Source organism: Pan paniscus, chromosome 19 (genome assembly GCF_029289425.2).
Source record: "Pan paniscus chromosome 19, NHGRI_mPanPan1-v2.0_pri, whole genome shotgun sequence".
In the NCBI taxonomy this organism is placed as follows: domain Eukaryota; kingdom Metazoa; phylum Chordata; class Mammalia; order Primates; family Hominidae; genus Pan; species Pan paniscus.
In genome coordinates, this window is record NC_073268.2 from 35689558 (window position 1) to 35715878 (window position 26321).

At 51.7% G+C, this 26321-nt stretch overlaps 2 protein-coding genes across 14 annotated transcripts in view; one reads left to right on the forward strand and one right to left on the reverse strand.

The window, feature by feature from the left end:
• Window positions 1–13686, forward strand: part of FAM222B (family with sequence similarity 222 member B) — a 101087-nt gene extending 87401 nt beyond the window's left edge. For 10 of the 12 annotated variants that reach the window (XM_055101887.2, XM_063599165.1, XM_063599163.1 and 7 more), the window contains 2 exons: window positions 2792–2913; window positions 9784–13686. In XM_055101887.2, the coding sequence (XP_054957862.1) occupies window positions 2832–2913; window positions 9784–11390 (1689 nt within the window). In that variant the 5' untranslated portion in view covers window positions 2792–2831 and the 3' untranslated portion in view covers window positions 11391–13686. Of the gene's footprint in view, window positions 1–2752; window positions 2914–9783 lie in introns of all 12 variants that reach the window. The other 2 variants (XM_063599164.1, XM_008965128.4) reach the window with 2 other exon arrangements.
• A 5927-nt stretch (window positions 13687–19613) lies between these two features.
• TRAF4 (TNF receptor associated factor 4) lies at window positions 19614–26054 on the reverse strand. Of its 2 annotated transcripts, none has more exons than XM_034942188.3 (7): window positions 25450–26054; window positions 22433–22484; window positions 21750–21854; window positions 21519–21680; window positions 21272–21433; window positions 21029–21184; window positions 19614–20749 (listed from the first exon to the last, which is right to left on the reverse strand). In XM_034942188.3, exons 1-7 carry the CDS (start codon window positions 25590–25592, stop codon window positions 20117–20119), a joined length of 1413 nt encoding a protein of 470 aa, XP_034798079.1. In that variant the 5' UTR covers window positions 25593–26054; the 3' UTR covers window positions 19614–20116. The 2 variants fall into 2 exon arrangements, with proteins under 2 accessions (XP_034798079.1, XP_034798078.1); XM_034942187.2 differs by having other exon boundaries at window positions 21750–21875; window positions 25450–25706.
• Between the last annotated feature and the right edge of the window lie 267 nt (window positions 26055–26321).

Here is a 26321-nt window from a genome sequence, read left to right on the forward strand (position 1 = left end):
CTGGCCAACACGGGGTGAAACCCCGTTTGGGCCAGGCGCGGTGGCTTACGCCTGTAATCCCAGCACTTTGGGAGGCCGAGGCGGGCGGATCATGAGGTCAGGAGATTGAGACCATCCTGGCTAACACGGTGAAACCCCATCTCTACTAAAAATACAAAAAAAAATTATCCGGGCATGGTGGCAGGCGCCTGTAGTCCCAGCTACTTGGGAGGCTGAGGCAGGAGAATGGCGTGAACCCAGGAGCGGAGGTTGCAGTGAACCGAGATCGCACCACTGCACTCCAGGCTGGGGAACAGAGCAAGACTCCATCTCAAAAAAAAAAAAAAAAAAAAAGAATTAACATTGCTGAATAGAGAATAGATTGGGTGATAAAGGGTAAGCGTGGAACAGACCATTTAGAAGGCTAATAGTAATCCCATCTAGAGATGATGAGATGACAGGTGAAGTTTGTTACCTGTTTCCAAGGCTTGAGAGACTCAATTAAGAAAACATCACTAAAGCCCCTCATACAGCCCATTTCACAGTTTTAGCTCCCAGTACTTGTTAATTCTCTTCCTTTCCTTGGAGTTTGCCTTCAGCTGTGTTAGGGTCTTAAGGGAGAAGTTATTATGTAAAGATCAGCATCCAGACCCCAACAGAAGTCTCTCTTTTTTTTTTTTTTTGAGACAGAGTTTTACTCTTGTGGCCCGGGCTGGAGTGCAGTGGCGCAGCCTCTGCTCACTGCAACCTCTGCCTTCCGGGTTCAAGCAGTTCTCCTGCCTCAGCCTCCTGAGTAGCTGGGACTACAGGCATGCGCCACCATGCCCAGCTAATTTTGTATTTTTAGTAGAGACAGGGTTTCACCACGTTGGCCATGCTGTTCTCGAACTCCTGACCTCAGGTAATCTGCCCGCCTCGGCCTCCCAAAGTGCTGGGATTACAGGTGTGAGCCACCGTGCCCGGCCAAGACTTTTTTTTTTTCTTGAGGCACTGAAGTTGGCTCACTGTGTTCATTCTGTTTTCCCACCCACCAGAGATCTTAAAAAGACTGACGCTGTGCCAGAACTCTTGGACAGCTCTATTCTCATTAAGGCATTCAATCTTCAGTTCTTTCTGCAGTTGCTATCTTAGACACAGTTTGAGCAGCCTCTTTTACAAAGTGTCTTTTCAGCTACCTGGTCTTGGAAGCAGGAGCCCTCTGATACTCATCATGACAAGGTAGTTTAATATACCTGAGAGAGCCCTCTCAAGAAAATAAGGAGATTTTTGTCGTCTTTAACTTTTGAGCTTTTCCCCCACTCCTTTTTTGCTGTGATCTAAAGCCATAATTTGCCACCTTAGTTTCTGAAATATGGGAAAAGAAGTTCATGTACTTACTTAGGAAAATCGTATTTCTGTTACCTAAGGAGCTTGCATTGTTGACAGGGCTTCTTTCGCTACAGAAGGCCTCATGAATGTCTGCTTGCTTGGGCTGTGTATGTCTGGTTGGTAAACATCACTAATGAAACTCATGCGGTCTTGACATGTCAGGATTGCCTGCACGAAGAGAGCTGCTGGCAGCCTTTCTCCTTGCTTTAGTCTGGGAGCAATGCATTTCTTTTGAGGGGGTGGGAGAGGTAGTTCAGGAGGTCTAATTGCATGTCAGGAAGGGTGAAGCCCCAGAAATTTGCAAACAGAATTTGCTTTAACAGTGGTTAATTGTGCCTCCTAGGATGCTTTCCTCCTTCCATTTAAAAGTGAGTTCGGCCAGGTGCGGTGGCTCATGACTGTAATCACAGCACTTTGGGAAGCTGAGGCGGGCGGACCACCTGAGGTCAGGAGTTTGAGACCAGCCTCACCAACATGGTGAAACCCCATCTCTACTAAAAGTTCAAAAATTGGCTGGGCATGGCGGCATGCGCCTGTAATCCCAGCTGCTAGAGAGGCTGAGGGATGAGAATCGCTTGAACTCAGGAGTCAAGGGTTGCAGTGAGCCGAAATTGTACCACTGCACTCCAGCCTAGGTGACAGCAGAACTCTGTCTTAAATAAATAAATAAATAAATAAATAAATGTAAGTTCATGGCCGGGTGCAGTGGCTCACACCTGTAATCCCGGCACTTTGGGAGGCCGAGGTGGGCGGATCAACTGAGGTCAGGAGTTCGAGACCAGCCTGGCCAACATGATGAAACCCCGTCCCTACTAAAAATACAAAGAAATTAGCCAGGCGTGGTGGCGGGCGCCTTTAATCCCAGCTACTCGGGAGGCTGAAGCAGGAGAATCGCTTGAACCTGGGAGGCAGAGGTTGCAGTGAGCCAAGATCGCACCATGGCACTCCAGCCTGGGCAACAAGAGTGAAACTCCGTCTCAAAAAAAATAAAATAAAAGTGGGTTCATATTACTGGCTCACAAGTCAGACATTGGGTACCTTTGCAATCATATAATGTGCTGCTTCTGAAAATGTCTGGCTGGTCTCCAACCAGGCCTATAAATGGGCTGGCTGAGCCAGGCCCTATGAGGGCCCACTCTCCTCAGGAATACTGAGACATTATAAATGCACCTGTACTTTCCAGTTGTATGAATAGGTGCTTTCCAGTTTTATTTCTCCCATCCATACATCTGTGGTAACTGAAAAATCATTTTAACCATAGTGATATTTGACAGCAAATTGTCGTCACAGATAAAGATGTAAGTATACTTTCAACCAACACACTGCTAATTAAATTGCTTTATGTGTCTAAACTTGGGCCTCACGCCAGTCATATCCAGTGTTCCTACTCTCTTCTTCGAATGAGTTGCCTTGTGTTTCATGACCTTGTTTTTGTTCATTACAGTGTGAGCCACTGCCCCATGTTGTGTTGATGCCAGTCTGCCATGCTAGCCTGTCTACCAGGGCCAGGTGACCTGTCCTTTCAGCTTCTTTCTCACACGCAGATGAACACTGGACTTCAGAAATGTAAGTAATCTGGATCCTATGGAGCATGTGTGATTCTTTGTTTTTGTCTCTACATTTGGGCTGTCCTTGAAGCACATCTGGGGTACACTGACCTTGAATTTTGACACCTTTCTTTTTTTTTTTTTTTTTTTAAGACGAAGTCTTGCTCTTGTCACCCAGGCTGGAGTGCAATGACGCGATCTTGATTGCCTCACTGCAACCTCTCCCTCCCGGGTTAAGCAATTCTCTTGCTTCAGCCTCCCGAGTAGCTGGGATTACAGGTGCCCACCACCATGCCTGGCTAATTTTCTATTTTTAGTAGAGATAGGGTTTCACCATGTTGGCCAGGCTGGTCTCAAACTCCTGATCTCAGGTGATGCCCCTAACTTGGCCTCCCAAAGTGCTGGGATTACAGGTGTGAGCCACTGTGTCCAGCCATTAGGGGTCTGCTTAAATTCTGTAATTCCCCAATGTATCTCAATTTTAATTGTTGCTGATAGCTTTCTGTTGAACAACAAAACTATAAAGAGCTTCAGGGGAAATATATATATATATATATATATCACCCTTAAAAAAGGTGTTTCAGTTTGAACCTTCATAGGGAATTGAATGAAAACTCACAGTCCAGATTACTTACTATATCTCTGAAATAAACTATGCTGTTCTCTTGTTTTGAACTCTCTTAGTAGTCTACCATGGAAACAGACAGTTCCCTTTGGCTTTGCTACCTACCTTCTGAGTCAGTGTGACTTTAGTTCACAGGAAGTCAGGGAGCTTTTGCCCTCAGAAGAGATGGAGAGCTAGCTTTCTCAGTCTCTCTGGGCATTTTCCTGCTAATACACTTCCCAGAATATTGAGCCTTTGAAAACTGTTAGATTCTTGTCTTAACTTTCTGGAATTGGGGTTTTATACTTCATATTTTCCCAGACTCCTTCCTACCTTCTCTCCCTGTAATACATGATCTGCAAGGAAAATATTCTATTCTTGGCACATTACCATGTATAGTATCTTCAGGTGTAAAAACAGCCCTAAATTTGGAATAGACCTTCCATTCAGAGCACAAAGGGGAAATCATTGAGGTGGCTAGGCTTCCCTTTGATAGGAAAGGTGCTTCAGCACCTTAACTGAACCCCTTATGACAGGGGTTAACAAACTTTCTGTAAAGCCCAGATAGCCAATAATTTAAGCTTTGTGGGCCATATGGTTTCTGTTGCATCTACTCAACTCTGGCATTGTAGGGCAACGGCAGCCACAGACAATAAACAAATGAGGGTGTCTGTGTTCCAATGAAACTTTTTTACAAAAAAACAGCAACTGGGCACGCAGGCTGTCGTTTGCCAGCCCCTGCCATGTGAGAACATCATCAGAAGTTAAAAATGGTCCAGCCTTTGGACTTCATTTCTTTGAGGGAGTGTAAGGCTCAGAGCCTGGCTAGTTCTGGAATTTGGCCAGTGAATCCAGCTCTATGTAATAACAGCTGAAGGTGGTAGTCCTCCTTCTACAGTTGCCTGACACAATAAGGCAAGCTCTGCTATAGCTTTCTCAACCCATCCTTTATCTTAATAAGTGATGATTGGGTGATGAAGGTGTTATGTTATACTCTCTGGTCATCCAAATCAGCATCCTAACTGCATTGTGCCTATTTCTGGGCTTCTGGGGACACAACTGGAGAGGGAACGTACTTAGAGGCATGCAGTAAGATGACAAAGAGAAGCTTGCTTTGTTCTGGGTTCCTTAACGCACTCTGACAGCTTTACCCAAAGATGTGATATCAAGGGAAAAGCCACTTGGAGGACGGGCAAATTGGCAGCTTTATCTTGGTGTTCACTTTTATTATTTATTTTTTTATTTTTTAATTATTTTTTTTTTAGATAGAGTTTTGCTCTTGTTGCCTAGGCTGGAGTGCAATGGCGTGATCTCGGCTCAACGCAACCTCCGCCTTCTGGGTTCAAGCAATTCTCTACCTCAGCCTCCTGAGTAGCTGAGATTACAGGCATGCACCACCACGCCCAGCTAATTTTGTATTTTCAGTAGAGACAGGGTTTCTTCATGTTGGTCAGGCTGGTCTCGAACTCCCGACTTCAGGTGATCTGCCTGCCTCGGCCTCTCAAAGTGCTGGGATTACAGGTGTGAGCCACTACACCCAGCCCACTTTATTTTATTATTTTGAGGAGGACTTTTGCTCTTGTCGCCCAGGCTGGAGTGCAGTGGCACGATCTCGGCTCACTGCAACCTCCGCCTCCCAAGTTCAAGTGATTCTCCTGCCTCAGTCTCCTGAGTAGTGGGATTACAGGCATGTGCCACCACGCCCGGCTAATTTTGTATTTTTAGTAGAGACGGGGTTTCTCCATGTTGGTCAGGCTGGTCTTGAACTCCCAACCTCAGGTAATCCGCCCACCTCAGCCTCCCGAAGTGCTGGGATGACAGGCATGAGCCACCATGCCCGGCCTTTTTTTTTTTTTTTTTTTTTTTTTTTGAGATGGAGTCTCCCTCTGTCACCCAGACTGGAGTGCAGTGGCGCAATCTCGGTTCACTGCAACCTCCATCTCCCGGGTTTAAGCAGTGCTCCTGCCTTAGTCTCTTGAGTAGCTCAGATTACAGGCATGCGCCACCGGAAATTTTTTCTTTCTTAATCCTAAACCTCTGCTCTGTATTTCTCCTTCTCAGGATCACAATATAGTAGTGGCTCTGTAAATATTTACTGTTTGAATAGCTGATAAAAGGTCCTTGGTCCTTAAACCATCTTCAGATAACAACTTTGATTTCCTTCCATGGCAGAGCACTGGGGCTCCGGGGACAAATGCCAAAATTACCTTCTTTTACTGCTTCTTTATATGCATATCTGCCCCCTAGTGGAAGGGTCTGGAAATGGCAGATTGACCCAATGACTGGATAAAGTCATAGAAATAATAGCTAACATTTGTCAAGTTGCTACCATGTGCCAGGCACTATATTGAATATTTTCACATATGTTCTCACCCATTCCTCAAAAATTTCATATGGAAGACTCTCTTGCCTTTGTCACAAGGGTAAGGTATAGAGAGAGGGTTTGTCACTTGCCAGTGCCACATGACAGTCCTGTGACTGGCCCATACTCAGCTCAGACTCTGAAATCTGTGTTTGAACACATTGCCTGTGCCTCTCTGCCTACAGATAGAGTTTCCTGTTGCCTATGCCACCTGTGCCCTCTGACCTTCAAAACAGAAGGATGAACAGAGAGGTCTCCATTGGGGGGACTGAATTTCAGGCAGAAAATTGCCTCCAGTCCATCCTGGAATAGACAGCAGTGCTTTCTGTTACATTTAACTCTCAGGCTGAAGGCCAGGTTGTCCTGCAGTTGGGGCTTCCTTAGTCAGTTTTCTTTGTGTTGTCTGTGGTCAGACCCAGCCACATCTGCTATCCTTGAATGGTAACTATTGACCATCATTGTTTCATTTTCAATGAAAATGCTCATTTAGTGAAAATGTTCATTGACTCTCGATCTTAGTAATTCTGTGAAGTAGGAGAGCAGAATTCATCCCTGTTGATAATTGAGGAATGACAGGCTCTCAGTATGGGCAAATGATGAAGTTAGTACTTGAATACAGGTTTCTCTAACCCTTTACAAACTACAGATTTCCTATTCCATACATTGTCTATGTCTCTATTAATGACACTATTGGTATAAGCTATTTAAGTAAGTCGTTTACAAAGCTGTGGTATCTGTGTTGGCTGTGTAGTTACAGAAATACATTACAGAAGAAAATAAGTAGTTAGGGTGCCTGTGTGGGGGCTGTGATTAAGTGTTGAGAAAACTTTTTTTTTTTTTTTTTTTTTTTTTTTTTTTTTTTGAGACAGAGTCTTACTCTGTCACCCAGGTTGGAGTGCAGTGGTGCGATCTTGGCTCACTGCAACCCCGCCTCCCGGGTTTAAGCAATTCTTTGCCTCAGCCTCCCGAGTAGCTGGGATTACAGGCACCTGCCACCATGCCCGGCTAATTTTTTGTATTTTTTTAGTAGAGACGGGGTTTCTCCATCTTGGCCAGGCTGGTCTTGAACTCCTGACCTCGTGATCCACCCACCTCGGCCTCCCAAAGTGCTGGGATTACAGGCGTGAGCCACCATGCCCAGCTGAGAAAACTTTTTTTTTTTTTTTTTTTTTGAGATGGAGTCTCGCTCTGTCACCCAGGCTGGAGTGCAGTGGTGCAATCTTTGCTCACTGCAACCTCCACCTGCCGGGTTCAAGCAATTCTCCTGCCTCAGCCTCCCAAGTAGCTGGGACTACAGGTGCGCTCCACCATCCCAGGCTAATTTTTTGTATTTTTAGTAGAGACAGGGTTTCACCATGCTGGGCAGGCTGGTCTTGAACTCCTGACCTCATGATCCACCCGCCTCGGCCTCCCAAAGTGCCGGGATTACAGGCATGAGCCACTGCGCCCAGCAGAAAACTTTTTTTAAGAGTTAGGCTTAAGTCTGGTATGTGAGGTAGATGGTGCTGTATTCCCAGAATGATACCCCTTTTTTGTTCAATATACTGTACTCATCTTTGGGGTTCTTCCTTAACAAAGCTACTGTAGCCTTGTGGCCACCCTCCCTACCCTCATTTCACTTTATTTCTGAATCCTTTGACAGCCCTCTTCACCATTTCAGCATCAGTGGAGGCAGGACAAAGAAAACTAATCAATGTGGATAAGTGTCCCCTTCCATACTCCTGAATGAGGTCAAGCTTCCCCCTTGCCTCTGCTAGAAAAAAACCTCAGAGTTGGTACTAACTTGGAACAAAGGGACTCTTCTATTCATCAAGGTACTATACGACTTCTACTTGGATTTCAAGGAGAGAAGCCCACCAGCATGGAGGTGGGCTAGGTTTAAAGCACTGTGCTAGGAGTATTATATGAGATTATGACCAATAAGACACATAGGTACAGTGGTTGACCAAGGCAGCTTCTGTTGGAATTCTGATGTCTTGAGTTTAGGGACTTGCTCTCAATCAGTGATCCCAGACTTTTTTGCCAGTATTTGAAAGCACAGACCTGTTTTGGGGGGTGGGGATGCCTGGCTCTTTTTGCCCAGATCTGCTTGTGAGCATGGGCCCAAATCTCTCTGCCCCTCCTGACTTGAGCTTTCTTTTCCTGCTTCCCAGAGCAGGAGTTGCTAACCAGCATTATCACCAAACAAAGATAGCTGTACCCATTTTCCTTCTAATATGCTCATTAGCCTACCTTTGTTCTAGGTGATGCCCAGTGATGTGACTTTGAATAGGGCCTCCTTTGGGCCAAGGCCACGTGAGGCCACAAGCTGGGCATTCAGTCAGATTAGTCGTTGGCCTATCCTCCTGCCTTTTGCAAGAGGAGGAAGTAAGGAGAGAGTCAGCTAGCTGAGCCTGGGCTTCCTGCCAAGCCAATTCTGCTTTGGGCAGTCTGTGTACTCATTCAGCAGGCATTTATTAGGCACCTTTTGTGTATACTCAGGGGAGACCCTCCCTCAGAGACGAGAGAGTAGAGCAGAGCCCCCTTGCAGGAGGTTGGCATCCTTAAAGAGCCCTTGTTCTCAGAACCTTTTCCTTTTTGACTGGAAGCCGGACATCCGCTGAGCCCCCTGATGGGAGGCAACAGGAGATGGGAACAAAGAGACTGTTAACATTAATGAGGCACACCGAGTGGGCATTTCCGCAGTCTCCAAAGGAAGGCAGGTTTTTCCTCTTTCTTTTTGGAAAATGACAGCTGACATGGACCAAATACAGACTATTTTTGGCTCTCAGGACTGAAAGGACTGAAAGATGCTCTGAATCCTTTCTTCTCAATTCCCTCCCTGCTGCCCTGTCATTATTATCTTCCTTCTCAAGCAAATAAATAAAGCCTTTGATCCTCACCCAGTCAGGCATAGAGTAAACTGTAAACAAAAGTGAACTTGTGACATGGGGAAGGGGAGAGATGTTGGCAGCTTATTCCTCTGCTCCTGAAAGGAAGCATTCTGTCTACTGTTCAGGGTGCCCACCCAGTGGGCAGAGCCCCCCAGCTGCCAAGATGCAAGGGAAAGCTGATCCCTCATTGGTCCCTGCAGACTGAAGAGTCGTAGCTCTGGGTACCCTCTAGACTGAAGGGCCACCATGGCCCTGACAAGGAGCTTTGCTTAGAACCTACCCCCAAGCCACATGGGCTGGTAGAGTTCCAGACCCTGCATTTCTCTCTTTTTTTTTTTTCTTTTTCTGAGACAGAGTCTTGCTCTGTCGCCCAGGCTGGAGTGCAGTGGTGCGATGTCGGCTCACTGCAACCTCCGCCTCCTGGGTTCAAGCAATTAATCCTCCTGCCTCAGCCTCCCAAGTAGCTGGGATTACAGGTGCTTGCCATCACGCCTGGCTAACTTTTTGTATTTTTAGTAGAGACGGGGTTTCGCCATGTTGCCCAGGCTGGTCTTGAACTCCTGACCTCAGATGATCCACCCACCTTGGCCTCCCAAAATGCTGGGATTTACAAGTGTGAGCCACCGCGCCCAGCGACCCTGAATTTCTGTGTAGGGGGAGAACTCTCGGTTACCTCTCTAAGAATTGGCCAAATTCTGGTTCTCCAAGATATGAGACTTTGAAAGATGCTTTGCTGTTCTGATCTCTACTTACCTCATTTATAAAATGTAAATGATGATAGTGCCTGCTTCTAGAGCAATAGTGAGGATTCATTGAGATGGCCTGTCACCTGGCAGAAGGCCTGGCCCACTATAAGCACTTACTGAACATTAGCAGTGCTTGTTAATGTGAAGACTGAAGCTAGGTCTCGAATGAAGGCTACAGATGACAATCTAGTCACTTCCCCACCCCACCCCAGGCCCTCAAAAGGGGAATCTGGAAGGGCTGGTTGCCTTGGCACTGATGAGCTCCCTCTCCCTCTTTGCTCTCCTTCCCATTCTCTCTCTCTAGGGGACACTACACAGAAAATGAGAACTGCTCACTATCCTACCCCAGCCGAATTGGATGCGTATGCTAAGAAGGTCGCAAACAACCCACTGACTATAAAAATCTTCCCCAACAGTGTGAAGGTTCCCCAGCGGAAACACGTTCGTCGTACTGTGAACGGCCTCGACACATCAGCCCAGCGCTACAGCCCCTACCCGACACAGGCTGCCACCAAGGCAGGCCTGCTTGCCATTGTCAAAGTGCCAGCCAAAAGCATACTCAAGGACTTTGACGGCACCCGAGCCCGGTTGCTCCCTGAGGCCATCATGAACCCCCCAGTGGCACCCTATGCTACTGTGGCACCCAGCACTTTAGCCCACCCCCAGGCCCAGGCTCTGGCCCGCCAGCAGGCCCTGCAGCATGCACAGACCCTGGCCCATGCCCCTCCCCAGATGCTGCAGCACCCTCAGGGTATCCCGCCACCCCAGGCACTGTCCCACCCTCAGAGCCTCCAGCAGCCTCAGGGCCTGGGCCACCCTCAGCCCATGGCCCAAACCCAGGGCTTGGTACACCCTCAGGCCCTGGCTCACCAGGGTCTCCAGCACCCCCACAATCCCTTGCTGCATGGAGGCCGGAAGATGCCAGACTCAGATGCCCCCCCGAATGTGACCGTGTCTACCTCAACTATCCCCCTTTCAATGGCGGCCACTCTGCAGCACAGCCAGCCCCCGGACCTGAGTAGCATCGTGCACCAGATCAACCAGTTTTGCCAGACGAGGGCAGGCATCAGCACTACCTCAGTGTGTGAGGGCCAGATCGCCAACCCCAGCCCCATTAGTCGCAGTCTGCTCATCAATGCAAGCACCCGGGTGTCGACCCACAGCGTCCCCACACCAATGCCTTCATGTGTGGTCAATCCCATGGAGCACACCCACGCGGCCACCGCCGCGTTGCCTGCTGCAGGTCCTGTCAACCTGCCCACAGGCATCTCTCGCGTCCCCACTGGCTACCCTAGCGACCTCAAGCCAGTCACCTGGAACCAGCACCAGCTGGCCCACCTACAGCAGATGTGCAGCGAGGCTAGTGGGACGCCAGCCCCTGGCCTGACAGGCAAGCATGCGGCAGGACGCGAGTTGGCAGGGCCTGGCTTTGTAGGCAAGGCCCCTGCCTACCCGCAGGAACTCTGCCTGGCGCAGTCCTTCCATCTGAAGCCACCCCTGGAAAAGCCGACCCCATCCCCACCAGTCAACGGCATGGCAGCCCCATTGGCCTACCCCAATGGTCACTACTTCCAACCCCTGTGGAACAACATTCTGCCCACTCCCAATAGCGACAGCTCGGGGTCTCAGGACCTCGCCATGCCGTTCCACGGTGGGCAGCCCACAGGTGCACCCCTCGACTGTGCAGCAGCTCCTGGGGCCCACTACCGAGCAGGGACCGGGGGCGGTCCAGTGGCAAGCCAGAACAGCTTGATGCAAACAGTGGATTACCTAAGTGGGGATTTCCAACAGGCCTGCTTCCGAGAACAGAGCCTGGCCATGCTGAGCAAGGCCCACCGAGCCCCTGGCAACCGAGCCCCCGATCCCACAGAGAGTCGAAGTCTTCATATTCAGCACCCAGGGTATAGATAGGTAGCCCTGCTGCCCTCCACGTGCAACACATCATACATCACCCTCCTAGGTTTAGTCTTTTAAGTAACTGGATAGTTTCAAAGTTTCACTGCTCCAGTGTGATCATTCTTAGATGTCTAAGAAAGGGAATTTGGTGGGATCTAAGTGGGGACAGAAGAGGTCCTCTCGTCCTCCCCTCCAGCAACTTTTGGTTTTATGTTAGAACCTAACCCTAAGCCCAGGCTTTTCTCTCCACTGCTTGCCTGTCAGCTAGTCTCTCCACCTTGGCCATTTCCAGCCAGCTCCCACCCATCTTTTCTTGAATCTCTTCCTGTTTCCCTTAGGACGACTGAGGTGTGGGCTGACGGAATGCCCTAGTTGAGGTAGTATAGGTGCTCAGGCCCCTAATCCAGACCTCTACCTGTTGCTACCCCCCTTCCCCTCCCTCCAGGACTAAGAAGCAAGATTTCCCAGGTGCTCTGAAAGCTAATTACTCATCGAAGGATCTCAAATCAAAGCTGACCCAGTCTTCATATCCTTCAAGTTCCTTTCCATTCCTCAAGGCTTTGTTTTGTGTCTATATTGATCCCACAGCCACTGCACTTGCCCTTGCCACACTTGATCTCAAGGGCATCTTGGAAGTATTTGACCATTTCTTGAGATATGGGGGGAAAAAGTCTTTGTATTGGCATCTTGGTTCCAGACTCCCCTTTCCAAACCTAGAAAAATACAGTGACCTTTGAGCATACCCAAGATCCCTTTCTCACTGTTGCCTGTCCCCTAACTCACCTCCCCACAGCCCCTATCCTTTCCCCCTCAACAAAAACAAAATCTACCTTACTTGAGGAATTAGGTAGGTAAGGAATGATCACATTGGAGTTTGGGATTAAAAACACCAAAAAAAAAAAAAAAAAAAAATGCATTTGGTTCTCTCTACACTGGCTAAGAATATTGCTCTACACTGTAAGTTTTAAACGTTACGTTTCTGTATGAATGTAGTGTGGGTTTGAGTAGCATTGTGTGTGAGTGGCCCCACAGGTACATTCACCCTCTAGTGCAGCCCCTCAGTTTAATGAAGGAAAAAAAAACAAACACAAAGCCTTAAGCTCTTTGAGTACTTCCTTTACCAAATGAGCATGGTTCTAACACCTGGAGCTGGGCCTACATTGGAAACAGCCCCTCCTGCCCTCTGTCCATTCTTAGAGCATACCTTCATCCACTCCATGCTCAGCACGTCTCATCCCAAGCGACAATTAGTTGGCTAGAAACACTTCTCTGTAATTTTAAACTTAGACTGTTTTGTTACAAATTTTTGCACCATTCTGTTAAAGATGCAGAATTGGGCTTTTTTATTTTTTACAGATGAAATAAGCCCTTACCTTTCCTCTTGTCTCTGGGGAATGTCAGCTGATGGTTCTTATTTAAGGTTTTGCATTTTGTTCACTATCCACTACTGTTCGTTAGCCAGAAATTCTCTAGTGATCTGAAGCAATGTGACTGAAGACCAGTTTTAAGTTATGTGTTGGCAAGTTGCCTTATATTTAAAAGGAAAAAGAAAAAAAAAAAAAGCCTGATTGTGTTATGCCAAATGATAGCAACATGAAGTCCTAATTTATTGTTCCCAATTGTTTTCCTGCCGTCTGTGAACACTGGTACCTCCCTGTTCTGATCCCCCAGGAGCACCTGTAGCTTCTGACTCAATGCCTTCTCCGAAGGTGTTGGCCGCCATCTCACCCAGGGCCCTCTTCCAGTTCCTGCTTTTCTGAGTCAGATTTAAAGAGCACCACTGTCTTCCCCCTATCCCTTGCTTGATCTCCAAAGCAGATATTCTTGCTGTATTTTTTTTTCCTCCCCAATACCTCTCCCTGAAAGGTGAGCTGCTATTTTAGGAAACTGGACCAGACACCAACTTGGGGGCTTTAAGTCAAACAACCTCAAACCCATCTCTTCCTGTGTAGGGGTGCAAGCCTCTGAAGCTCTCACTCCCACCCTTAGTCTGCATGGAAAATGTACTGTGATCCCCCTGCCCCCAACTGCCCTCGCCTTTGGTGTGAGATGTTCCTTCCTTCGGAGTTCAGCCTGAGTCCCTCTCCCCTCTGCCAGCCAACCCCCAGCCAGCAATAAGGGTCCAAGCCAGGGCCTCCTCTCCACACTCCCTGTCTCCATCCTACACTACCCTAGGGAATACCTGGATTCCCCATTCTATCCACATACTGTAGCATTCATTCTCCATCTCTCTCACCTCACCTGTGGTGGTTTATGGGTGTGATGGGGTTTTTAAGATTATTATAAACCAGTAAAAATAAGAAAACCTCGCTTTCTGACCTTGTTCTATTCGTTTAGTGCTGTGAATGTTTGAGGTAACTTTTTCTTACAACAGTTTCTAACATACCTCACTTCATAGGAGTAATTCCTAATTTTTAAAAGGGGTACCCCTGTAATATGCATCCCACCCAGAAGCCGTCTCCAAATCCATTATTTAAGGCCAGGTGCTATGGTGATTGTAGACAGTTCTTCAATGAAACCCTGGACACAGGGTACCCGGCTGACAGGCCCTCTCCCTGGGCAGGGCTGCTGTGGGCTTACTGTGAAGTTTGAGGATAAGTGTGGTTTGCTGTCCCTCACTGGAGGCCCAAAAGGTCCTGCCACTTGCATTCCAAGGGCCATAAGTCATTGAGAAATGGGGATCTGGTTGTTTTGTTTTGTTTGAGGCGAAGTCTTGCCCTGTCGCCCAGGCTGGAGTCCAATGGCACGATCTCGGCTCACTGCAACCTCCACTTCCCAGGTTCAAACGATTCTCCTGTCTCAGCCTCCTGAGTAGCTGGGATTACAGGTGCCTGCCACCACGCTCAGCTAATTTTTTGTATTATTAGTAGAGATGGGGTTTCACCATGTTGGCCAGGCTGGTCTCGAACTCCCAACCTCAAGTGATCCACCTGCCTCGGCCTCCCAAAGTGCTGAGATTACAGGCGTGAGCCACCATGCCCAGCCAAGAAATGGGGATCTGGTTTGCTAATAACCCAACCTAAAACTTCAAACCTGCCTTCTTCCACTTCCAACACTTTGGAAATTCTGAGGGCCTCTGACAGAGGTGAAGGTGATAGGCACTGTTATCTGCAATGTAACTGGCTCCTCTTGGTGATTACAGTTTTCTTATGTTGAATTTTGGATAACTTTATTTTTTTGTCTGCAGAGGAAAAAAAAAAAAAAAAACTAAGTGATTGCAGCCAGGCACAGTGGCTCATGCCTGTAATCCCAGCACTTTGGGAGGCCAAAGCAGGTGGATCATCTGAGGTCAGGAGTTCAAGACCAACCTGACAAACATGGGAAAACCCAGTCACTACTAACAATACAAAAATTAGCTGGGCGTGGTGCCACGTGCCTGTAATTCCAGCTACTCAGGAGGGTGAGACAGGAGAATCGCTTGAACCTGGGAGGCGGAGGTTGCAGTGAGCCGAGATTATGCCACTGCACTCCAGCCTGGGCGACAGTGAGACTCCCGTCTCAGGAAAAAAAAAAAAAAAAAAAAAAAAATGAATGAAGTTACCCTCCTCTTCTGTTGAGCTTGGGTTTGAGCTAAGATGTAATGGAAGGAAAAGTTGATTCTGGCTGGGTGCGGTGGCTCATGCCTGTAATCCTAGCTCTGGGTGGCTGAAGTGGATTGCTTGTGCCCAGGGGTGAGACCTTGTGTCTTCAAAAATTGTAAAAAGTTGGGTGTGTAGTCCGGGTACAGTGGCTCACGCCTGTAATCCCAGCACTTTGGGAGGCCGAGGCAGGCGGATCACCTGAGGTCGGGAGTTCGAGACCGGCCTGACCAACATGGAGAAACCTTGTCTCTATTAAAAATACAAAATTAGCTGGGCATGGTGGCGCATGCCTGTAATCCCAGCTACTCGGGAGGCTGAGGCAGGAGAGTTGCTTGAACCTCGGAGGCGGAGGTTGTGGTGAGCCGAGATCGCGCCATTGCACTCCAGCCTGGGCAACAAGAGTGAAACTCCATCTCAAAAAAAAAAAAAAAAAAAAAAAAAAAAGTTGTGTGATGGGACAGTCCCAGCTGCTTGGGAGGCTGAAGTGGTAGGATTCCTCAAGCCCGAGAGTTTACGGCTGCAGTGCCAGTATCTGGGTGACAGGAGTGAGACCCCCATCTCTAAATGAAAAAAATATTTTTTTAAAAAAAGAAAACTGAGGCCGGGTGTGGTGGCTCACACCTGTAATCCCAGCACTTTGGGAGGCTGAGGCCAGCTGGATCACCTAAGGTCAGGAGTTCGAGACCAGCCTGGCCAACATGGTGAAAACCCGTCTCTACTAAAAATACAAAAATTAGCCAGGCATGGCAGCGGGCGCCTGTAGTCCCAGCTACTCAGGAGGCTGAGGCACAAGAATCACTTGAATCTGGGAGGCAGAGGTTGCAGTGAGCCAAGATCGCACCACTGCACTCCAGCCTGGATGACAAGAGAAAAAACTCCGTAAAAAAAAAAAAGAGAAAAGAAAAAAAAGAAAATTGAGGCTTGGCACGGTGGCTCACCTCTGTAATCCCAGCACTTTGGGAAGTGAAGGCCAGCCGGATCACCTAAGGTCAGGAGTTTGAGACCAGCCTGGCCAACATGGTGAAACCCCGTCTCTACTAAAGATACAAAAATTAGCCAGGCATGGTGGCAGGGGCCTGTAATCCCAGCTACTCGGGAGGCTGAGGCAGGAGAATCGCTTGTGAACCCGGGAGGCAGAGGTTGCAGTGAGCTGAAATCGTGCCACTGCACTCCAGCCTGGGCAAAAAGAGTGAGACTCTGTCTCAAAAAAAAATATATATATATATGTGTATATATATATAATTATAATATCTATATGTATATATATAATTATATAATATATATATAGATTATATATATACACATACAGATTCCACAAGATGTGGGATTCAGGGAGGGTAGAATCAGACCCTTGGCGGCAAGAGTCCGCAGGTGGCTTCCTGAATGCTGACGGAGCTAAAGCACCAGCCTTCTTTCTTGAGCACACCCTTTTCTGTAGGGTGCTTTTTTTTTTTTTTTTTTTTTTGAGACGGAGTCTCACTCTGTCGCCCAGGCTGGAGTGCAGTGGCGCAATCTAGGCTCACTGCAGGCTCCACCTCCTGGGTTCACACCATTCTCCTGCCTCAGCCTCCTGAGTAGCTGGGACTACAGGCGCCCGCCGCCATGCCTGGCTAATTTTTGTATTTTTAGTAGAGATGGGGTTTCACCATGTTAGCCAGGATGGGGGTGCTTTTTTTTTTTTTCTTGAGATAGTCTCTTGCTCTGTCGTTCAGGCGGGCAGTGGCACGATCTTAGCTCACTGCAACCTCCACCTCCCGGGTTCAAGTGATTCTCCTGCCTCAGCCCCATGAGAAGCTGGGACTACAGGTGTGCGCCACCATGCCCAGGTAATTTTTGTATTTTTAGTAGAGACGGGGTTTCGCCATGTTGGTCAGGCTGGTCTTGAACTCCTGATCTTGTGATCCGCTCGCCTCAACCTCCCAAAGTGCTGGGATTACAGGCGTGAGCCACTGTGCCTGGCCGAGGGTGTTCTTTTGTGAAAGTGTTTTGACTCCTTTATGCCTCATGCCACCCCTGTGAAAGGAAGCTGTCTTCTGCCTGTGTCAGATAAGATCTGCAGTCGGCCCAAAAGCGGAGCTAGACAGTAGTAAAGTACAGCGCTTCCTCCAGAGTGAATGATTCCTGGGCTGAGGTAGATCCTTGGGGAGTGCAGCTCACACTTTTATTGCAGAACATGGCCTGAATTCTGCAAGTTATGAAGCACTGAATAAGGTCCAGGTGTGCAAGGCTTGCAGAGTATGGGGTTAACAGCCCCATTGTTTGCATGCAACTCTAGGAGGCATCATCTAGACTATGTGAATGTGACCCCCGGAATCATGCAGTGACAGTGTATTTATTTATTTATTTATTTAGAGACGGAGTCTCACTATGTTTCCCAGGCTGGAGTTCAGTGGCGCAATCTCAGCTCACTGCAACCTCCACCTCCCAGGTTCAAGTGATTCTTCTGCCTGGGCCTCCCAAGTAGCTGGGACTACAGGTGTGCACCACCATGCCCAACTAATTTTTTTTTTTTTTTTTTTTTTGAGATGGAGTTTTGCTCATTGTTGCCCAGGCTGGAGTGCAGTGGTGCGATCTCAGCTCACTGCAAACTCTACCTCCCAGGTTCAAGCAATACTCCTGTCTCAGCCTCCCAAGTAGGTGTGATTATAGGCACCTGCCACCACGTCCAGCTAATTTTTGTATTTTTAGTAGAGACTTGTGTTTCACCATGTTGGCCAGGCTGGTGTTGAACTCCTGACCTCAGGTGATCCACCCTCCTTGGCCTCCCAAAGTGTTGCGATTACAGGCGTGAGCCACTGTGCCCAGCTCCTTATATTTTTTTGTAGATATGGGGTGTCTCCCTTTGTTGCCCAGGGTGATCTCCAACTCAGGCTCCCAAAGTGCTGGGATTATAGGCGTCAGCCACTGTGCTCGGTCAGGTGTGTAGTTGGGATTCTGGAAAGGTGTTTCAGCCTGTTGCCTGAAAGCATTTATGCTGCTGGAGCCCATGGTTGCCTCTACCAGTCTCCAGGCATCACCGTACCAAGACGGTTTATCTGGTGAAGAGGCCCAGCTCTAGTTTCTCACCTAGGCAGGAGGGCCCCATTTCTCCCTAGATAAGTCAATTTGACCTTTTTGAAAAGAAAGATTGGGCCGATGATGACCTCCCCAGCCTGGCTCACTGAGGCTTAGTCCTGTCCTGTCACCCCATAAAGGGTTTTTTTTTTTTTTTTTTTTTTTTGATTCTCCCTGTCGCCAGGCCGGAGTGCAATGGTGCTATCTTGGCTCACTGCAACCTCCGCCTCCCGGGTTCAAGTGATTCTCCTGCCTCAGCCTTCCGAGTAGTTGGGACTACAGGTGCGTGTCACCACACCAGCTAATTTTTTTTTGTATTTTTAGTAGAGACGGGGTTTCACCATGTTAGCCAGGATGGTCTCGATCTCCTGACCTCGTGATCCGCCCACCTCAACCTCCCAAAATGCTGGGATTACAGGTGTGAGTGAGCCACTTCGCCCGGCCCAAGGCCTTTTTTTTTGAGACAGGGTCTGGCTCTGCCACACAGGCTGGAGTGCAGTAGCGCAATCTCTGCTCACTTTAACCTCTGCCTCCTGGGCTCAAGCCATCCTCCCACCTCAGCCTCCTGAGTAGCTAGTCGTGTGCAGCAGAGGCTGAGTTTTTTTTTTTTTAAACCCTCAGCCTCTGCATGGGAAAAGAAAGAACTACAGTCCTTGAACCTTCCCTTACTAATGATTCTCGTACATACAGCCTCTTCTCAGGGCTAGTCAAGACAGTAAGGCACTGTGTGCTGACCAGTTCATTTAATCTTTACAACAAATCTGGGAGATGAGCCGCATTTCACCAGTGACGGTAATGGAGGCCCTATGTAGCTCAGAAACTTGCCAAAAGCAAGCACAAGGACCCACACCTATTGCCACAACTAGAGGGAGCTACAATTTCTAGGGACTACTGGAGTTTAAAACAGAATCGAGGCCCTGTCCGAACCTGCGGAAGAATCACTGATAAGTCAGTCTCCTCTGTTCATGTTTCATAGGTGAAACGTGGATAATCACATGCACCCACTGAGGCCCGTAAGAAAAGCCGATGAGAGACAGGAGAAAATCCAAGTGCCTTGAACATCTTGAAGGCCCCTTTTGCTCAACACCCAGTCCCTGGATGTGGCTGGGGTTCGGAGTTAGAAAGCATTCACTAAGCACTTACTCTGGGCCAAGAACATGCACTGCCTCATTAACTCTTCTCTAGAGCCCACAAAGCCAGTTACTGTGCTAAAAAGTATTTCACTTGACAGTTCTTTTCAATGAAATAATAATGCACGTAAAGTGCTTAGCAGTGTTGGTGCTTATTACCATTAGACCAAGAAAGCCCTGCCTAGGGTAGAGGCACTAATCTGGCGGGGCTGACCAGGGACTCCAGCCTCATGAAACATCCAGGCCATACACTTCCCGCATTTCATCGGCAGAGGGCAGTGGCAGGGACCGTCTTCCACACAAAGCCCGATGCAGTTTTCCCGGCGTCCATCAGAGGGCGAGCCAGCAGGTAAGCTGGATCCTGGGGCCAGACCCAGGCAGCGGCCCTTCTCTGACTGGTCCTTTCTTTGCCTTCAGTTTGGTTGAGCCTCCCAGGGACCTAACCAACCCAGTTAAGTCAGGCTGGAAGCAAATTAATAAATACAATTCCGGATTTATTAAAAATCAGGGCTCCCCTGCTGTGCCCTCCTGGCACTAAGGAAATAAATAACCAGAGGGGGCACAGCTAGGTAAAGGGGGAAAAAATCAGATCTCAAGACAGACTCTTTGAACTACCCTTTCTCCCTCCCCAATTCCCACCCCCTTATGGCTCTTGGGACATAGCACCTGAGCAGGCACCTCAGTCCGGGTAGAGTGTGACCGGCACCAAGGCATGTCTGCCCTACCCAAGAAGGGAGACAGGCCCTGGGGTCACTTGTTTCCAGCCCTTCATGACCCCAAGACCTGTTCCCCACAGGGGCCAGGGCTGAAGCACCAATTGGAGGCACCTGAGGGTGGTGGTTGGGGGAGGGAGAATGGGGTAACAGAACCTAGGCAGCAGAAGCAGCTGACGGGGGTCCGGCCCCCTCTCCAAGTTCAGCCAGTGCCTGACTGAGGTCATGCCCCATTGTCCTTTCCCCTCGAACCCCGCCTGCACTCAGCTGAGGATCTTCCGGGGCAGTTCAACAGCAGCACGGATGAAGACTGCATCATCCCGCACATAGTTTCGCTTTCGAATGTCCTGGTGGGAGATGAACTTGGGATAACCAAAGCCCAGAGAACTCTCATCCAGGGAGCCCCGCCACGTGCCTGGCTTCTGGAAATTCTTCCAGTTTGGGTCGGGGTGGAAGGTCTCAGTGACGTGCTGTGGTTTAGCCAGCCCAGGGTCGCTCTGATCCAGCAGGGAGAAGGTGACACGGCGGGCAAAGGGCCACTCAAGGAGATTGTCAAAGGCACCAGGCAGCACACGAATGTACAGTGAGAGGTGTGTGCCCTCGCCACTGCCATTGCCATTGAGGAATGCAGACACCTGCAGCTTGTAACCATACTTATGTGTGTAGAAGGCTGGGCTGAAGCACTCAAGGTTGGGCTTGGCCTTGGCCTCCTGTAGCCGCCGTCCATAGCTGCCAATCTTCCAGATGAGCACGCCATCACTGCCCACTGATAGCTCCTCCAGCTCTCGCCGAAGCTCCTGCAGCTCCTGCCGTTGCCGGCTCACCAGGGCACACATCATGGCCAGATGTGGCTTCACACTCTCCTCCACATGCCGTGCCATTGCCAGCTTAGGGCACTGTTGGCAAAGCCCCAGGCCATGGGGGAAGGGAGGAGAGTTATCAGTAGGGGGAGGTCCAGGGAGAGGAGAGGAATGGGTACAGGGTAGCAGGCACCCAGCTCTACGTGAGGAAGACAGAGGGTGTTAGGAAGAGGCTGGAGCTGGCAGCAGAGGGAAGGACTGAGGGTTTCAGAGCAGCACAGCAGGGACCACCAAGGCCTAAGTGGCATCAGAAGCTGAGCCTCTGTCTAGGGCTTCAAGGGCAAAAGGGGGCTGACAGGAAAAGGGGCATCTCACCCTGTGCTTGCAGCCGGAGTCTTTGAATGGGCAGAGCACCAGGGCGGTGTTACAGCTGTCCTTCAGATGGCCTGGCAGGTCCTCCCGAGCCACAGTGCCCACACCACATTGGTTGGGGCAGGCAACAGGCAGCCTTGGGCACTGGTACTGGTGGCTCTGGGGCCACAGAGGCAGAGAGGCAGGAGTCAATATCCTGACTACCTGTCACCTACCCTGCAACCCACAGTTCAGGGAAGGCCTCACCTGGATGGTGTCAAAGACGAACTCCTTAGTGCAGTAGGTGCAGGGCTGAGTGCGCTTGGGGCACTCAGAGGTGGCATGCTGGGCCAGCAGCCGCCGCATCATGCGGGCACCACACTTATTCTCACAGTAGACACTCTCCTGGGGGCACATACCCTCATGGCTCTGTGGAAATGTCAGAGGTGCTGAGTTAAGAGATGCCTAGGCCATCAGGTACCCCCTCCTCCACATTCAGCCAGACCCCACCCACCTCATAGGCCTCCCCACTGAAGTCACAGCCACAAAACTCGCACTTGAGGCGCCGCTTGGGGCAGTCATGCTGCAAGTGTGCAGGTAGATCACGGCGGCTCAGCTTCATGGGGCAGCGATTAGGGCAGGGAATGACATTGAAGCTGCAGGTATTCAGGTGGCCCTGGTGGGAAGGCTGCAATTAGTGCCTGCCAAGGGAGAGGTGGTGCCAGCCCTCACATCAGAGCCTCACCTGTAGATGACGTAGTGGCCCACTCCAGCGGCAGCCCTCCTCACTGTGGATGCAGCGGATAGGCAGGCCCAATACTTGTACTTCCAGCTCCGGGTCTGGGTAGATCTGGGGGTGGGGATGGGGGAACTGGCCAGGGTCAGAGCTGACTGCAGTGCCCAGTTCCCACCCCTAGACCCAACTGGGCTGGCTCTACCTTGGAGCCTGTAATAGCCTCTCTTGGGCTCTTTGCCCCTCTTGAGTCCAGGGATGAAGGGCACAACAGGAAGCATCTGATCTGATGCTGGGTCCTAACATGCCTGCACAGGACGCTTCCTTTGAAGAGGCAGCCAATCAGCCTGCTCAATCCCAGGCTGTCCCTGGGGCTCTGCTTCCTTTCCCCTGGTGGAGGGATACTGGCCCTCAGCCACAGGTCTGGCTTGCCACCGGAAGGGGAGGGAACACTTCTTGCGGGCACAGAGCAGCTCTGTGCACCCCTACAGGCTGGTCATTGTGCATGCCCTCCAGGGCAAACAGGGGCCTCGTTTGCAAACTGGCCTGGTGGGAGGGAACAGGCTACCTTTGTGGAGGCGCACCATCCCAAGGCTTTTGGTTGACACTGGCCCTGAGCCCACTGGCTGCCAGCAGCTCCGGCCTCCAAGGGCAACAGACTGTGCTTGGGCTTCTTCCTGGCAGTGTGGACTCACCTTGGCATAGTCCAGAGGAAGCTGGTCCTCAGGGCACTTGAAGACTCCTTCACTGAAATGGGGGAGGGGCAGGGTCAAGGTTTCTCATTAGGGGAAAGGGAGGCCTGGCCCCACCCCCTCCACTGAGGCAGCCTCCCTTCCTCACCAGACCGGTTCCCAACCAGCCTAGATGAGACAAAAGGGCAAGCAGAGGCCTGAGGGGCTCTACTTCCCCAGGATCCCAGAACACCCCAGCCCCTGTCCTGGGAAGGGGGGTCTGGGCCTAGAGGAGGCACAGACAGCTGCCTCAGTCAGGACTTGGCCAACAGGTGGCAGCTGGCACCCCCTCCCCCAGGATGGCAGCTGGACTGGGAAAGGAACACGCTGCACAGTCACCCCCTCCCCCTAGGTTAGTTTTCATTGGCTGGGCTGAAAGCTGACTGGGAGGGGAAACAGGGATGGGCTGAGATTAAGTGCGAGGGCTGCCCAGTCCCCAGTAAGGTCCTCTGCCAAGAACCAGGGCAAAGGTCAGCTTGCGGCCACCTTACCCTGCCCTGCTCCTTTGAGGGTGTGTCTCCCACAGAAAACGGGAGGAAAGGCATGCTCCTTGGCACCTGTTTACATTCCCACCCGGCCCTTGCCACCTGCCTCTGAGAAGGGGTGGAATGCCCCCATTTTACAGATGAAACGAAGAGGCTTACAGGTGAAGCAGCACCTGGCTATGTGTGTCTGACTCCACAGCTCAGACAGGCTCTACTACACCACACAAAGGAAGAGAAGCTGGGGCAAGGAAAAATGTCCAGCAAGCACAGCTAAGACTCTGGGCACTGCTCAGTGGGCTTCTGAAGCCTGGTGACCGTCCCCTCCTGCTAGCTGCCCGCCTTCTCCTGCACCAAACCCTACCTGGCCGTCAGCACCCAAGGAGCCTGTTGGCATGCTTCTTTCTGTCGACATGCCCTTGCTGACCCCAGCCAGGGCCAGTCACACATGCCTGGCATGGCTCAGGCAGAGCAATGGCTCACCCAGCAGGACTCAGGGCCCTGGGGCAGGGCATTCCTGGCAGGTCTGAGTCAGGTAGGTGGAAGGCAGGCAGGGATCCAGGCGGAACCAGAGCCCACATGGGAGCCCAGTTCTAGAGGCACTCTCCAGGACCCAGGCAGTCCATGCCCCAACTGCCCCAAGGATTTCTAGCACCCACCTCCTCCCCTTGATCCCACTACCACTGGCCATGCTTCAATGCCAAGGACAATACAACCACAGGCACTGAAGGGGTGTGTCTGCCCACAGGGCAACCAGCCTTCCTGGGCCAACCTAACAGCTCAGGCAGGAGTGGGGAAAGAGGGGTGGGCCCAGGGGGAGGGGGTCCACTTGGCTGCTTCAGGAATGTGCTGACTGAGTGGTTTTGGAGAAAGGGAGGGGACGGAGGTAAGTCCCTAGGCTTCAGGCAGAAGCTTAGCCTGCAGCTTGGGGCCCAGCCAGGGCTGTGGACACCCTCACTTGTGCTTGTACCGTGGCGGGTGAGGAGCAGGGACCACCCAACCACCTCTCTCCCCTTCAGAAGCCTCAGCAGCACAGCTCAGGCACTGGGGGATGGGGGACAGGCAGGGCAGAGGCTGCTCCAGGCTGTGCAGTGGAGGCCAAGGCCCAGGGAAGAAGACAGGATGGGGGGAGGGGGTGTGGGAGTGGGAGAGGAAGAGGGGATTTCCGGGAGGGGGAGGGGCAGAGAGGGGGCCAAGAAGGTGGTGGAAGGAATCCGGCCTGACGGCCCCCTCCCCCGCTCCTTTCCCGAGGTAGTCAGGGTGGGTCAGCTGTGGGGGAGTCGGGGGGCTCAGCTGGCCTCATCTGGAACCCAGAGGGCCGGGGAAGAGCAGTGGCGGAGACAATGGGGCTGTGTCTGTAGGAGAGTAAATGTGTACACTGCCGAGGGGGAGGGGGCAGTCCTGCAGCTTGTGCCGGAGCATATGTGAGGGCAGGAGCCGGCCCAGGCTGTGGGGAACAGAAAACAAAGGGCCTGCTGAGATTTCCGCCAGTAGGAGCTACAGAGGACCGAGCGAGGGAGGGAGGTAGGGAGGGAGGCACGGAGGGAGGGAGCACCGGAGGCAGGCGTCTCAGAGGTACTATCCCTGCCGGGCCCTCGATCCCCTCGATCCCCTCGTCCCAGCAAACAGCCAGGCAGTGGCCGACTCGGCCTTCCCCTGCGCTCTGGGGGCATGACCTCCGAAGAGTCGGGGCTCCTTCACCCTGCTTCCCACACCCGGGCCTGAGGGGTTCCCTGCGTGAGCAGGAGATTCAAGACACACAGGGCGCCCAGAAACTTGATGGATGCCCAAGAGCCAAGGGCTAACCTGCGTCCTGAGAGGGCAGCGGGAGTTCAGTAACAACACGAGTGCGACCCCCTTCTTCATGACTTATGGACCACCCGCCTTACTCCAGCCCCCGGGAGAGAGGGGAGCCGCCTAGAGGGGTCCTTCTTCGGGGGAGGATTCAGTCCTTCCTCCATTGTGTGATCATAAGCAGTCCGGGTTTAAATCCTAGTTAAGCCTTTAAGTAACTATGTGACCCTGGGCAAGTCGCAGCCTTTCTTTGAATCTCGTTTCATGATCTGTGAAATGGGAGAATAGCTACCGTTCTCTGAACGTTCGAAGAATCAGAAGAGGTTAGATGGGGGAAAACTCCGGAGGCTCAAACTGCCACGCGGGAGCGGGTTTTGTCCTCTTCCCCCAGGATTCAAAGTTCAAGGCTGAGGCCGCGCCGGCTCTCAGGTGACGGGGAAGGGCCTCTTCCCCTCCTGACCCCACGAGAAGGCGCCGAGGTCTTCCGCCCCGGGCCGGGCAGTTGGGACCCGCCCGGACCCCTCGGATTCCTGCGGGGGGGCCTCCCTCGGGGCTTGACGTCATCCCTCCCCGTGACGTCACGGGGCGCCCCTGAGGTCACAGGGTCGCAGCGCAGACAAAGGCCCGCCTTGCCCCGGGCCCAAGACCATCCCCAGGCGGCGCCCCCCGCCCCGCCCCCGCTGTCCCCTGCTCCCCGGCCAGCACCTGAGGAACTCCTGCAGGCAGGTATCGCAGAAACGGTGGCCGCAGGTGGAAACCTGCACAGGCTCGCGCATGGGCTTCCCGCACAGTGGGCACAGCAGCCGTCGCTTGGGCTTCTCCAGGAACTTGTAGTCGAAGCCAGGCATGGCGGGCGAGCGGCCGGCACGGGCGAGCGGGGCCAGGCACGCAACGGCCCCACAGCCCGCGCGTCGCTGGAGCGGCGCTCCCGGCTCCGGGCGGCGCCGACTGACGGTCGCGGCCAGGGCTCGGCTGTGAAGCCCGCCCGCCGGAAGAGAGGGCGGGGCCGCGGCCGCGCGGTCCTAATGCGCGCCCTCGCGGCCCCGCCCACCCCCGAGTGCATGGTTTTTGGGTCTGGTGACCGCCAGTCTCGCCCACCCACGGGATCATGGGCTTTTCTTTCCCCTGGGGGACAGAGATCGTGGCTTCGCTTCTCCCCAGAGCCCGCGGGCCCCGGGGAAGTGCGGGTCGGAAAAGGGGACGGGCCGCGCCACAAAGGTTTTCTTCTCCAGAGGCAACAGCTCGGCCTCCGGGGCCGTGAGCAGCCCAGGAACCGTGGCCCCAGCTTCCAGGTGCTAGGCAGCCGAAGCCTGGCAACCAGCTCCGGGGAGCCCAGCTGGGGCGGGGAGGCTGGACTGGGCGCTGGGCCAGAGGAACCTCGTCCCCAGCCTCCGGCTGCGCCCACATTCCTCCCTTGGCCGCAGCCCTGCCACCGAGGTCTGGCCCAGCCCAGTCCTGGGGTGCCTGGTCGCCACCCCCACCCTTGAAGACACCACACTCCAGGCAGGCAGCTGATATTTTTATTGGCTTTACTTCCTGTCCTCTGGGAAACCGGTCTGGTCCCACCAGCTACCCAT

Bases quoted from the DNA above. Each gene is read 5' to 3' on its own strand.
- TRAF4 (XM_034942187.2), bottom strand. From the start codon at position 25,592: ATGCCTGGCTTCGACTACAAGTTCCTGGAGAAGCCCAAGCGACGGCTG. The intron at 22,485-25,449 runs GTGCTGGCCGGG...CCCCCATTTCAG, and splicing joins TGCCTGCAGGAGTTCCTCAG to TGAAGGAGTCTTCAAGTGCC. The intron at 20,750-21,028 runs GTGAGATGCCCC...CTTTGCCAACAG, and splicing joins ACTCCGGCTGCAAGCACAGG to TGCCCTAAGCTGGCAATGGC.